This window comes from Labrus mixtus, chromosome 8, assembly GCF_963584025.1.
Source record: "Labrus mixtus chromosome 8, fLabMix1.1, whole genome shotgun sequence".
In the NCBI taxonomy this organism is placed as follows: domain Eukaryota; kingdom Metazoa; phylum Chordata; class Actinopteri; order Labriformes; family Labridae; genus Labrus; species Labrus mixtus.
In genome coordinates, this window is record NC_083619.1 from 7,703,488 (window position 1) to 7,717,946 (window position 14,459).

General features: G+C 42.2%; 1 protein-coding gene across 3 annotated transcripts in view; it reads right to left on the reverse strand.

Moving 5' to 3' along the window:
- LOC132978725 (uncharacterized) overlaps positions 1-14,459 on the reverse strand; it is a 190,095-nt gene that overhangs the window by 28,404 nt on the left and 147,232 nt on the right. For all 3 annotated transcript variants that reach the window (XM_061044007.1, XM_061044006.1, XM_061044008.1), the window contains one exon: positions 9,172-9,353. In XM_061044007.1, coding sequence (XP_060899990.1) covers positions 9,172-9,353 — 182 coding nt within the window. The remainder of the gene's footprint in view (positions 1-9,171; positions 9,354-14,459) is intronic.

Sequence of the window (14,459 nt, forward strand, 5' to 3'; positions counted from 1 at the left end):
CGCGTGAGAAAACAAACACAGATAATCCTGGGCGCGCTGCTGGCGTGTGACCGGGGATTAGCCAGCCGTTTTAAGTGAGAGCATATGGAAATAATAACTAGCAAACTGACACACGCGTGAAGCTAGCTTGTCCCCCAGGTAAGAGGAATGAAAGGCACACAAATAGCAGGCTTACACAGCTCAGAGGAGCCCCGAAAACACACCTCAAAAAGGGAAACCTCCTGGATCGGGATACCGCCGGGTTCATATTAATGATGTAGCAACATGCCTTCTGTTGCAACCAGGGACCCCACTTTGTTACACACATGCTGCTAAATACAGCTCACATGTGTAATGAGGTGTTGTTAAATCAGGGCTTGTTGTAAAAGTTTCTCTGCTGCATCACAATCAAAACACACCGCGCGGTTATTTAATCATCACGTGTCTGATTTGCATGCTAAGTATCTGCGTCCATAAACTCAGCATGACTCCGTAAGTCTTCTCCTTCTCTTATAATTGCTCCACATTGTACCCGTTGATTAAAGTGTGATGAGTGCATTGATTTTTTTTTCAACCATTAACTTCCAGCAAATGAGCAAAGGGTTCTCCGTTAGTGTTGCCCTCTGGCCATTAGGGGGCACTGCTGCAGAGCACGGAGCAGCTGCGTACTGTACTGCACTGAAAAAGTGTTATGCTAATTCTTCAATTACCTGCTACTTACTCTGTGGTCTTGTTCACACGCTGTATCAAAAATCTATTAGCTGCAATATGTACAGTCATTAACAGCAATATGTGTTAAGTAAATAATTGGTAGTGGAGTGCGAGAGGGTAAAAAATAAAAGCAGGGAAGTATAGAATTAAATTAGAGAGAGTACATGTATTACGTTGAATTAATAAAAAGTCCTTGAGCATGTGTCATATCTTTCTATGTTTAAATGTGCGTGTGTGCGATTGTGTGTGAATTTGAATGAAGCAGACCTGGGCTGAGTCAGAGCAACAGACGAACAGCACACACACACACATACCCACACACGCACACACACACAGTCTGATATGGCCTCCAGACACAAACCAGAGTCAGGATGGACGAAGCGAGGGAGCGAGGGAGCGAGGGAGGGAGGGAGGGAGGGAGGGAGGGAGGAAGAGATAGGGTGAGGGGTATCTGTGCGTTTGTTTTTGTGTGTTTAACTTTTGTGTTGCTCCAAGTAACTGTGTGTGTGTGTGTGTGTGTGTGTGTGTGTGTGTGTGTGTGTGTGTGTCTGTGTGTGTGTGTGTGTGTGTGTCTGTGTGTGTGTGTGTGTCTGTGTTTGGAGATCAGACACACACAGAGCAACGGAATGCAAAAAAAATACAGAGCAAGGGTGGGGAGCGTGGGGAAACAGGGTGAAAATGGGGGAGGAAAAGGGGGGAGGAAGGGAGACAGAGAGAAATCTCTTTCTTGCTGGGGGTCTCTGTGGGCCTGACAGTAAATAAGCAGTGATAAGCAGCAGGCAGCTTGAGTCGGCCCCTCTGACTTGCAGGCTGTTAATGACCCAGCTTCTCTCTCTTCACTTCTCGTCCCTGCATAACCCCCCCCCCCCCCCCCGCTTCCCCGCCTTCACTACTCACTCTCCCCCCCCCCCCCCCCCCCCCCACGCTAATAGGCGCGTCTTCCACGTTCTTTCTCGTCTTCATCCGTCTGATTCTCTGTTTGCCTTCTCCTCCATTTTGTCATCTTGTATTCTCTCTCTTCCTCACTCTCACTCCCATCTCCATCCTCCAGCTCTCTATTGACTCTATTTCTTCCTAATCTGCTGCTGTTAACCCCCCACCAACACCACCACTAGCTCCCACACCCACCTCCCATCTGACACATCATTCTGAGGTGGAGATGGGCAGCATCCCCAGTGTCGGTCCTTAAATGAGCAATCTTGCAGCTTTTTGCGGCTCTTTTCCCTCGCCACTCTCAGTTTAAACACAGGGCGCTACAAGGTCAACTGTGTAATATTGATGTGTGCTGCGGTATACTGTAGATCTCTCTGTGTGGTTTATTGGTGCTTCTGCAGGTATGTGTGTCTCCTGTGTGTGTGAGGGAATGTGCATCTTAGATCTATGGTTAAAGAGATTCAGCCCACAGCAGCGAGATGACCGGCAAGGTCAAGGCCGACTCTGTGGCAACACAAATTGTTCCGCTCGGAAATCCTTCCTCCTCCAGGGGCACGCGGATCATCTCGGTGCCCTGTTAGAATTCTTCACCGTGTCAAAGCCCTCTGACTCTGGAAAATGGACGACGCAGCATGTGCTAAACTACTAATGCAGCCCTAACATGTGCACACATGCAGAAAAACAAAATAAAGCCAGCCTGTTTAAATGTTTGTGATTCTAATTTGTTTGTTGCATTCTCACGTCCCGGCCGTGGGACAGTGGAAAGGACGCATCGAAAAGGAGCCAGTTAAAGTGGTTTGGGCATCTGTTAAGGATGCCTCCTGGACACCTCCCTTTAGGGGTTTTCCAGGCACGCCCAACTGGCAGGAGACCCCGGGGCGCGATAAGCGGAACAAAATGGATGGATGCTGTGTTTTCAATGGCATGCTGACATTTGATCCACTAGACATCTATACTAAATATTTTTGATGTATTTTAAACTCCTTGCTCATTTTTCTGAGCTGAGTGAAAAGTTTTGATGGTTTCCTCTGCAATAAGAATTTGTATTTTTGCTCATGTGATTTCATTCTTTGTAGTATTTCTAAATGCTTTCTTATCCCTAAATTCATGCAAGTAATTTAGGTAATGCTTTAGCTCTTATGTGTCTTATCGTCTCATGATTATTTATCTGAAACCAGTTGTTTGTTGGGGGCTTGACCATGGACTGTATAAAACATGGACGTAGCTTCAGTGATGTCAACCATTGGTTTTTGAAGCCCAATGGTCGCCATATTGGAAATGCTGTCTCAAACTGACTACTGACTACTAACACACAAAAACCCTGTTTCCACTGAAAGGTCCAGTATGGATCAGTACAGTTTGGGTCGGTTTAGTTCGGTAAAGCCTGATCCTGTTTGCGTTTCCACAGCCAACCGTAGTTACCATACTCTTTTTTTTGGTAGGCGGCATGTAAGCCGGATGCCGATAGCCGCGTCAGCTACGTAATAGCGTGACATCATAGCAGCGCGACACAGTATACCCCGCTAATAAATTAGACAAAGAAGAAGTACGCAACACAGTAAACAAAGAGCGACAATGGAGGACATCCAGCAATTTGTGGTCTTTCTCATTGGCTTTTGGTTCTTTGTTACAAAACGCAATGAAGTTTGAAGGAATGAAGGAAAAATACAGCCGTCCTTTATTACCGCTGTCGCACAGGAAGTTACGATCATTTCGAGCAATCAACGGACTGCAGTGTTTAGCTCCAGCTTTTAGGGTCGGATTGGTAGACTTGGCACCCCAACAGAAGGGTAGCAAAAAGTAGGACGGTGCGGGACGGTAATTTGGGGACCACAAAATGCATGCCGTATTGTGACGAACCGAACTGAACTGCTTGGTGGAAACGGGGCTAAAGAGGTGGAGCTGAGGCGACCTTTAGTCTCCTGCAAACAACTACAATGTAGACATCTGTCTGTCAGCCTCAAGGGGACAATTGAGGAACTGCACATTTTTTGCACTTCCTCATTGGCTTCATATTTAAGCATTTGAAGTTGCCTCTTGGGCTTGACTATTTAGGTATTGCTGTGCATGGACTGGATATTTCATTCTCACCCATATCAGATTCTGCATTTTTTTGAGCCCACCTTTCTTATACAATAAAAACTGAAACAATTATTCTTCAAATAAGTTATGACGGATTGTTTTAAATTTATCTGGAACCTATATAGCAACCAAACTTACCTAAACTTAAAGTAACCAGAAAAATACGTGATACCTCCACAGCCCAGCACTGTGACATCCTCTTCCATTCACTATAGCTTGTATATTGCTTTTCAAGTCTTCTGATTACTCAAAGCGCTTTCACACCGCAGGTCACATTCATACACATTCAATGATGGCAGAGGTTGCTATGTGCTAAGTGTCTTGCCCATGTCGTAGCTTCGGAAGCAAACCTTTTGGTTGAGAGACGACCGACTATGAGCCAAAGCCGCCCATGTGTGATTTTTCCGAGTATTGGTATATTATGCCAGAGTAACTTTAGTTTACTTCAGGTTTTATTCTGCATATACCAAAACCCATAGACGTCGTAGTTGAGCCTAAACGTGATGATCCAGGAGATGGACTCTGGCTTTGGATGTATAAAGAATCAACTTAAACAGGCTTACTTATAGAAAACATAAAAGATCTGCTTTTGAAGAGTTAACAAAGCTGAAAGTGTTAGAGGCTAGGCACTTTTTTAAGCTTTGTTTGTGCTATTAGTTGAAGCCTATATCACATATGTTTTCCATTAGATGTGCATGGATTCCCTGAAAGACTAAATCCCATTTAACCTGTTCTAATCACTATTTTTTTTATTCATGTAAAGAGTTTAACGCAGCTCCCCCACTTTACACAAAATCCCAGCTGACTTCTGAAATGCCGCCCGGCAGCATCTGTAAATATTCAATTTATGTTCCACTGAGCTCGCAGGCGTTTTAAACAAATCTGCATGTAACCTGTGAGTCTTCAGTTTCAATATTTCACCCCAAGCAGCAATCCAGGTTTTAATCTGCGTCTGCCGCTTGAGGAGTCTTTGTAGAGGGATTAAAGACGCACAAAGCAGCACCGAGGAGGCCATGTTGAAATACTAATTGCACATTTTGTTTGGGTTTTTCAGATCACCGTGGCTGCATCCGGTGGGAGAATTACGGTGGGTGGGAGGTGTTTGTTTACATGTCATTTTCCCACCTGTTTCTCAAAGCTCTAAGCGCATGTTGAATTGATCGATCTTCTTTTTACACACAGCCGGTTCCTCCTTTTTTTTCTCCACTCACTTCTTCTTTCTGTCTTGTTTTTGCCATGCTGCTTCCCTCCTTAAGCTCAAGCCTTATTTTTTTCTTTTTTTTTGTCTTTCTGGATGAATATTTCCACCTCTCTGTTTCTCTCAGTGTCTTGCTGTGCTAATTTCTCTCTCTAGCTGTCAGTGATTCTGCAGCTCATGCCGTCTCTGCCTCTCTCTTTGCATGTCTCTTTCTGGTTCCTTCCTTCTCTTACTCCCTTATTATCCCTCTCTCTCTGCTGTCACTGCCTCCCAGGACCTCATTTTAACACCCTCTCTCAGCTTCTTTCTCTCTCTTACTTCATCCCTCCTCTCTTTCCCCTACTTCCCGGGTCCTCGCCTTCCATTTCTTTCTTCTTGCATCTCGCACCGAATCCATCCCCTCTCTGCCTCCCTGCTTCTCTTCAAAGCAGCTCACACCGGGCTTGAAAATCCTGCGGCACACACCTCCTCCAGGTGCGGATTGTTTTTAACGAATCCAAGGCTGAGGACTGACACAGTGATAAATTCACATATGCACACCAGTCTGCACCACTACCTGGCTTCAGGAACACACACACTAATTCCTGTGCACACAGCAGAAACTCACAACACTCACAGGTGGCTTTGGGAAATCTTGAGAGATTTCTTTTTGCCAAATTGAAGTGATTCTGTGCAGATTGTCTCTCTTCTCGGTTTTTGGCAGCCTTTAAGAAACTCCAGGAACATTTTTGAGAAGTTTTCAAAGAATATTATGGGACTTGTTCTCGAAATTTGAAACCTGCCAAATGTAAAGTTACAGTTTGGGGTACAGAGCAGTGAGACAGTTCTAGGAAGTTTGAACAGACTGTGACAGATTGACAAGGAGGCCAAGATTTGTTGCTGAAGCAATGTTGATTGAATATTAAGTTTTTTGACGCCGGCAAGCTGCTTTCACTTGTATCTGCTAAGAGGGGAACGTTTCCGAAGTGCTCACCTTCAATCAGAGTGTGATAGGTGCACAAAAAAGATCCAAAATGCTCCTAAATCAAATGTCATGTGGAATCTTCAAACCACCATTGGAGAACGGAGTCTGCTAAAGGTGTTTATCATGGGCTCTGTGATGGTTGAATATTTACACTAACTTCATGTTTTAATGAGCGAGTAGATTTTATTTTCAATAATAACCTCATTAACAAAACTCATCAATCTTTAATGAGCTGGATTGAACTTTTTCTTTTGAAAGACATCATCACACTCATAGTATTATCTTTATATGACTTTATATATTTCAAGAGGGAATCTTTAATGATAAGCAAATGATTGAGGTTGTTTTTAAAGTAAAAAAAATTGCTCGTTCCAGCTTTTCAGTGTTAAGGTTTTATACCTTCAGTGTCGTTGTAGGTTGAAACTCATTTGGGGTTTTGTCTGATCTTTGGACAGTTAAATGAAAAGAAGACTTCACCTCAGAATCTTTCTCATTGTATTTTAAATGTCTCTGTATTTTCTAAGTTTTTCTCAAGTTTAGCCTGAAGAGTATTTCGATATATTCCCAGAAGAATGATAAAAACATACTCATACTAATTGAAGCTTTGGTCTAATTTTAGACACAAAATCTTGGTATTAGAGTATCTATCTTAAACAAAGAATGTGCAACATTTGACACATAATTACAGCAGAAATCAAGTATATCCTATGCTAATGACTTTGAGTCATGACTGTCTACAATGAGTGAGAAGCGTGAGTCCCACAAGCTGTATTGTTGTCGGGCCATGTTCACATCATGTTTACATGGAGGGGACAAGAACGAGAGAAAAAGAAGAATAACATACTGTAGCATACTCACTGCTTATTTTGATGTCACTTAAGTGTCTTTAGACCACGGCCATTACGTGTTACTTTATGTGCAATGTGAAGCTATGAGGTAGCTAAAGTGTGCTAACATTAGTCTGCTAACACAAAAATGCAGGACACGGGCAATTGCAGCTCGAGCAAACAACAAGTTTGTTTGCCCGCTTGTACTTAATGGTGCTTAATTATTGTGCGTTCTGATTCATAACTCATTAGTGTGGCCGCGAGTAGAGAGGGGTTGGAGGTGTGTCGCTGGAGGAGAGCGGAGGCTTCTGAATAACGGAGGTGTCTCCAAACAGCAGTTTGTTTTGGTTTCATGCTGGTGCTACTGGATCAAAAAGTCGCACATTCTTCCTTTAAGAGTTTGAGACATGATCAATATTATACATGTTTTTCTTTTTTAAGTTTTCCTACTTCATTGTCCAGAGTCAGATGTATAAAAATCATTTTCTCTTAAACAGGACACTTTTTCAAATAAGCTGTGGGTTTTAGCAAACAGTGGGTTTGCACAGGGATTAAATTGTGTTTTTGTGGGGGACTATTTTCAGCAGAGGATTTGGGCACACTAACTAAAATACATCCACGGTATTTATGGCACCAGAATTGTGTATGTGTGTGTGGGATTGAGTCAAAATAAATGACAGTGTTTGTGTGTTTGTACTCTCAAACAAAAACCTAGTGCAATGTTCATTAGTATGTTTCATTTAAAGAACCCTTCAGCACACAGATATATATACTCAGGGCTTTGGCATCATGTTACTATGATCAATTGAATGTTATTTATGGAAATGATTGACAATGAAGATGAAGAACATCAGCAGACATAAAGAGCAGTCTCATCATAATGCACAAACATGTTCTGGATTTACCGGCTAATATACATTGGTGCAAGCAGACACTTTGCTCTTGAATCCCTGTGAAGTGCATATTACCCAGCATACACACCATGAAGACACACAGTGGTGACTGACATCCCACGGATCAGAGAGGTGGCTGACAGCATTAATGGAGACACGCATGTGTTTGTATTGAAGTGTCGGAGGCTCTTCTGCAGGGCTCATTTGAAATGAAAGCATCTTATCTCAGACATGCCCCCCCCCCGGGACCCTCCTACACCCTATTAGGTCTAGATTACATGTGTGTGCATTCCCTCTCCTCACTTCAACTTCCTCCTCACACAGACTTGTCTGTCTTTCAACAAGCTACGCTGGTAATAAACGGGTGTCAGCACTCGTCTCCCCACACACACACACACACACACACACACACACACACACACACACACACACACACACACACACACACACATCTTCATAAGAATGTGATCATTGGAGATGACAGGCAGCTTAGGGAATGACCATTTGAAATTGAAATCATCTCGTATTACACTGACGGGAACTATTAGCAGGCTGAACTCTGAACACAGTGTCATTGATCTCCCTGCACATGCAAATTCACTGTATGAAAAAAAAGAAATCCCTTTTAGCAGAGAGGCAGCAGTCAAAACAGCCCCACAACTCGGGTCACAACATTTTACTCTGAAAGTTGCTCTCAGCTGCTGCAGACATTTGCATTTGGATGCATCACGCTTTGATTGAGTTTTCATACGGGTTTTTTTCATTGTGTACAAAGATGGAAATATTTATGAAAAAAAACAAAAACAAGAGGCCCGTTTGAAGTGAATGGAGCAGAAAATTCATTTGTCAGACACCCTTCACAACTCCCTGATGGAGTCAAATGACGAGACGAGGTGAGATGAATGTAGATTAAAAAACCCGGATGACAGGCATCTGAGACGTGAGTCATGGGGAATCTTACAACTTCAGTACAGTGTCTTTGTGTTCATGCAGCTAATGTTAGGTCAGTGGGCTTATAGGCAACATGAAGATAGCAAAAAAAAAACTAAAAAAGATGCCAACGTCAGCAGAGTCATCACCTCTCCTCCCACTCATCATCTGCTCCTCTCCTCTCCTGTTCCCTTTATCTAGTCGACGTTTCTCTCCTGACGTCCAAATGACCCCTCCTTCTCTCCTCTTCCTCTCCTCGTGCATCCAATTTGTTTTCTCATTTGGATCTTAATCTTTATCTCTTCCTCTGTCAGGTCAGCCGTGTAAGTGATCTGTTTTAATTTCCTTCCTCAGACATTCTTACTTTGGAGATCATCGTTATTATGTCCTTCGTTTTGACTTCACTGGATTTTGATTTTATGACTTTTCTGTTTAGGGATTGAGACAAAGACCAAGGCAGGATGCGACCGAGAAAAGACCAAGACCATAAATATCAATGAAAAATCATCATCTTGTGGGCAGGGGGCGTGTCACTTATTAAAACCTTCACATCGGGAAGGTTGCGTCCGTTGCGTCTTGATACCAAGACCGATCTCGAGTACTATAACACAGCCGTGTAATAAAACTCCCTCTCTCCCCTGTCGTCTCCCTCACCTTGTTGAGCGTGATGACCGCCTCCTGGTTCACCCCTGTGATGTTGAACGTGTCCCCCGTCTCCCCCTCCAGGATGGTATAGTCCAGCCTGGCGTTCTCTCCGAGATCGGCATCAGTTGCCGAGATACGGCCTATCTCCGCCCCGGGGATGGCCAGCTCAGAAACAGAGAAGGACCACATACCTGAGGGAGAGAAATGTGACACATTAGAGAGGCAGTCTTTGTCATTTCATGCGCTGATACACCTGATTTGTCGCTTAAACATTTAAATCTGTCTTTGGAGCTGTTTTCAAATTGCTGTTCCCCACGCGTGCTTAGCCAATATTTACAATATTTCATTCAGATAAGGCGGCTTTTAATTTAAAAGAGGATGAAAGAGAGGGATGAAAGAAGAGAGGAGGCAGAGTGTGGGTGTTATTAAAAGCCAGGTAAAATATGGCCTGAAAGAAAAAAAATAATGAAAAGAAGCTGGGATTTAAAAAAAAAAAACCCAGAAAGAACAAAGCAGATAAAGAAAAAGTAAAGATTACAGGGAAGAAAGCAGCTTCGTCTCCTGAAAACGTTTCAACTTGATAAAAGGAGCTAACTCTTCATCACAAACATCCACTTTTACTCTCTAAGTCATTCCTTTCTCCCTCAAACTAACAAGGATTAAGCCAGATAACAGCCTCTTACATGTTTTAAATAGCTCATTATTTCAGTCACTCTGCTGGCTGTGCAGTTTGCATCATAGTTACACACATTATGTGACTGTTACGAGTCACCTGCTGCACCTACACTGTAAAACACAGAGCAGCAGATACAGCGTGGAACATCTGTGAAGTGGCATTAAACGCAAAACAAACATAAATTTACATTTTCACCCACCACTTTAAAGTCAACTGTACACACAAAATAAAGACACACACACACGCTCAACCAGCTGCACTGACAAGAAGAGGTATAGTATAAAAGATATCACTGTTTAGGCTGGTGAGCACACAACTGACAGACTCATTCACACACAGCTGTTATCTGTGAAATGAGACAGACACACCTGTAAATGTGAGCCAAGAACAACAATCACACAAACACATGTTGGTGGCAGAGGGAAAGATAGGCAGCACTTCAACATGACAATATCTGGACCAACACACAGACTGTAAACACTGATGATGTCAGAGACCGGGAGGCGAGCTGTTTTCACTTCAAGATCAACGTTTAATCATCACAAAGTCACCGGCAGTATAGATGTCCAAGTAGTACTCTCTGATGATTTGTTATTGAATTAAAAAAAACATTTGACTTGTAATTCCAACAAGTCCTCCAAACATACGTGACCAAAACAAAGATGATTCTGTTTTTTGATCTGATCCGTCATTATGTTAAAGTTTAGCTAAGCAGCAGAAAGCAACCGTCATGATTTGTGTTGATTCTGATGCCCCCTGTGGACAAAGTTGATACACCTGTGGTATTTATATTAAGAATCAGGATATTTTGTTATCGAGGTAAAATATGGGTTCACTCTAAGTTTTCAGTATGAAGGTGTAGATCACCATGGTAACATGTTCAGGATAAGAGATTATCCTTCGGAAAAGTCCACTCAAGTTTATTTGATTAGCATGTTTAAAAGAGCCTCAGCTGACTGAAGTGCTTTACACACAAGGCTTAGAAACAACAACAACAAAGAAAGACAGCAATAAATAAATTGGATTTGTTTTAACTTATTTCAAAGGACAGGTTAAAAAAATGTGGGTTTTGAGTTTTGATTTGAATGAATTTAATAGGTTAGCGCCTCTGATAGGGGAGGAGATTGATTCCACAGACTGAGAAGGTATGGTCGCCCCTGAGTTTCCACTGCGCTCGAGGGACGATAAGGAGAGACTGCTCAGACAACCTGAGTGATCTTTTTGTGGTTTAAGGGATTAATAATTCTGATAAAAGAGGCCCCGTGTCCACCTAGCGTTTTTTTTCCGGACACAAAAGCGATGGCTGTGCGCTTGTGAGTGCTTGTGAGTGCTTGCATTGAGCATTTGTTGCGCTGAGATGAAAAGCGCTGCACGCCCGTCCTGTCTCTATGGCAACAGTCTGTTGACAACGGCCGCTGACACTGCCCCGTTACTTTTTGCTGCGTATTTGAGATCGTTTATTTTCCTGATCAGACACGGAGCAAAGAGGATGTGGGTACAAGATATGATCCAACGGCGGCAGGGCTACTCATACATTTTGAAAAGAGCGCCGGTGATGTCAACAGCACCTTTCCGAAAAGTTGAAAGATTTTTAAACTTGAACGCTTGGAGCAGATGCACAAAAAAGGTGGAGCGCTCATAAAAAAAATATGCTGGGCGCTGCACTCTTTCTCCAGACGGCCGCTTCCTGCTGCGATCGCTCTCTGCTCATTGAAAACAATGAAATGCAATCAGAAAAAAGCTCTAGGTGGACACGGGGCCTAAGAGGGGGCCAAACAATTCAGAAACTGATGTGTATGATTGTGTGTTTTCATTTTATTATTTTTTTCTCTTGAAGTGTTAATGCTGCTGGTGGATTATTTTAAAGTCCGGATCCTAAACACGTCCAGTTAGACTCTGATTGAGAACTGCTGCTCTGATAACATCTGCTGTCTGTACCACCTGTGTACACAGACTGGAAGCTATAACACCAACTAACTATTAATATGTTGGCTGAAAGATACTTCACATCTGCTTCTTAACCCGTGAATTCGGGGAGACTATTTGAGTAGAATGTGTTAATCACTAAAACGACGACGTAGATCTGGAGAAAATGAAGGCAAACTGGTGATTGAAGTCCAATCATCTGGATCGTGTTCCTGCCATCCATGATTCATTTGACTTTTTCCGCAGAAATGAACCCTGCAAATTCTCCCTGATGAAATAAACCCATGTATTGAGGACATCCTTCAGTTAGATGAGCTGTTTAATGTGTTTCATACTAAAAGGATCAGATGATGGAAGAATATTTTTTGATTACATGCATGGAAAATTGGACACCATGGCACTAAGATGAATTCAAATTGCAGGGAGGGAAAAATTGAGTAACTCGGTCTTTTCCCTCTTTCCAAGCTGACGCACTCTTATCTAATTAAGAATCACCATGTTATTGCTCCCATAATGAAGTCGGTATATTTGCATTACATCAGCTGGGATGGATTTGGTCAGATTATACAAATTCCTTCTCGATCAAAATGGAATCTATTAGTTTCACTTTGTCAATAATCTGCCTTTTAAAATTGAGATGTTTCATCACTATGATCACCTGACTGCCCTTTTTTCCAGTTTTACTTCCTGTTAGAAATTATCTTCTAAAAAAAACTAAACTGAATTATCTAAGTATACGTGTTTTCTATCTGCAGATGCTGCTATGCTGCGTCTCTGCTTATCATCCCAGTCCGCGCAGCACCTGAGGAATTTTCAGTGTGCCGCAGATTATTGATTTATTTTTCATTGTATGTTCCTGCAACCGAGCGGCACCTGACAACGTAGACTGGCTGTGCACGGGTCTTTGAAGTACAAGTTAATTTGACTGTAAAGTGTTTTTGTTTTGAATTAGTATTTCTCTCAACTTATCTTAAATTCAATCCATTAAAAATGTGCAGGCAGTTCAGACACTAACTTTTTAAGTTAAAACAGCTATTTATTTTTTACAGTGTACTGTATATATTTTTGGCTAAGAGGCTAAGCCCCGCTGCTTACACCAGCAGTGTGAAGGCTCTGACCTGTGAACATGTACGCTGAAATGAAAGAAAAGCTGTCACATACTGCCACCTGTGTAGACAGAGGTCAGCATGAATCTTACTTCTGGCTATATATTTATATGGCCCTTAAAGGCTAATCAACAGACCCAATTACCACACGCTGCTCTCAAGTGGGCTTTTTTCTACTTAACTTCATTTAGCTCCAGATGGACATGCTTCCTCCTCATCCTCTTATGTTTTTCCTCCAGGTGCTGAAAGCTCTCAAGGCGTGTCTCCTGCTGCTTTAAGTGTAATGTACAGGATGTAACGGCGTCAGCACTTACCATAACTTACACACTAAGCAGCTACTTTCTTTCAAAAAACAGAAGAAGAAGAAGAAGCAATAGGAGCTAACTTTAAAGTACTTCAGTCCCTGAGCACCGTTGAACTCCCACAATGCTGCTCTTCATGCAGAGAGACGCATGATTTATTATTCACTCAGACTGAATGTTAATGCGTTATTATTATCGCTCTCTGAGAATACTTACTAACACTCCATTATTTTATTTCTCTTTCAATCGCTGAAACCGTCAGCTTCTCTGCATTTTTGGACTTTTAGAAACAGCATTAATTAGCTGCAGTTCCCGATAGCAATCATCGACACGGAATGATACTTTTTAGTTTGATCAACCCACTGAATTGCAAATCATTTCAAGTCTGTGAAAGACAAATTTCTGTCTAACTCTGTCTCATTAGACCCACATTTACATGCTTCAGGAAAATTGTTTGGAGGGAAATGGGATGCAGCCTGGACTTTGTTTTACCAACATTATAAGGAAACGTTAATTAAAGAATCTGCTGAGTTTGAAAATGTTTATACTTCCTGTTTTTCTATTTATTTCTTTGCTTCTAAGAAAAAATGACTCTGAAATACAAATTCTGTTCCAAGTAATGAATTCTTGATGTTTTTTTTTTAAAGATTTATTTATGCGTCTTCAGCTCTGAAGGTTGGGGTTTGAAAAAGTTGATGGTCTTGAAGGTGATTTATTTCAAACATTCTACTTTTTCTTTTCTTCACACAACTTTTTCTATTAGATTTGACTTTCCTAAAGAAGAAAGCACAGACAACAGTGGTTACCCGCACTTTTTTTTAGAGCTAACACCAGCATGATTCCAACGTGCTGGTTTGTTCATGAAACTTCACAGAAGGCTCTTTCTTCAACAAAGCTCATTATGAAGCGAGGACTGTGTTTAACATCAGGGGCTGCTCTAACAGGAGTCAGACATGTGCCTCCGTTTCAACCATTTCAAACATCCCTAAACCTGAAATGGAGAAAGATTCAGCAGATTCTTTTTTTTTGTTGCCTTTAATTGACAGGACAGTGGATAGAGTAGGAAATCGGGGAGAGAGAGATTGGGGAATGACATGCAGGAGAGGAGCCACAGGCCGGACTTGAACCTGGGCTGTCCGCTTTTAGGATTATAGCCTTCTACATCTGGTGCGACCTGACCGCTAGGCCATCTGCGCCCCATTCATTCTGTTTAAGCATGAAAAACAAGCGAATACTGGAACTAAGTGGATGAACTAGAGCAAATCTAAGTCAATGATGTGTTTTGAT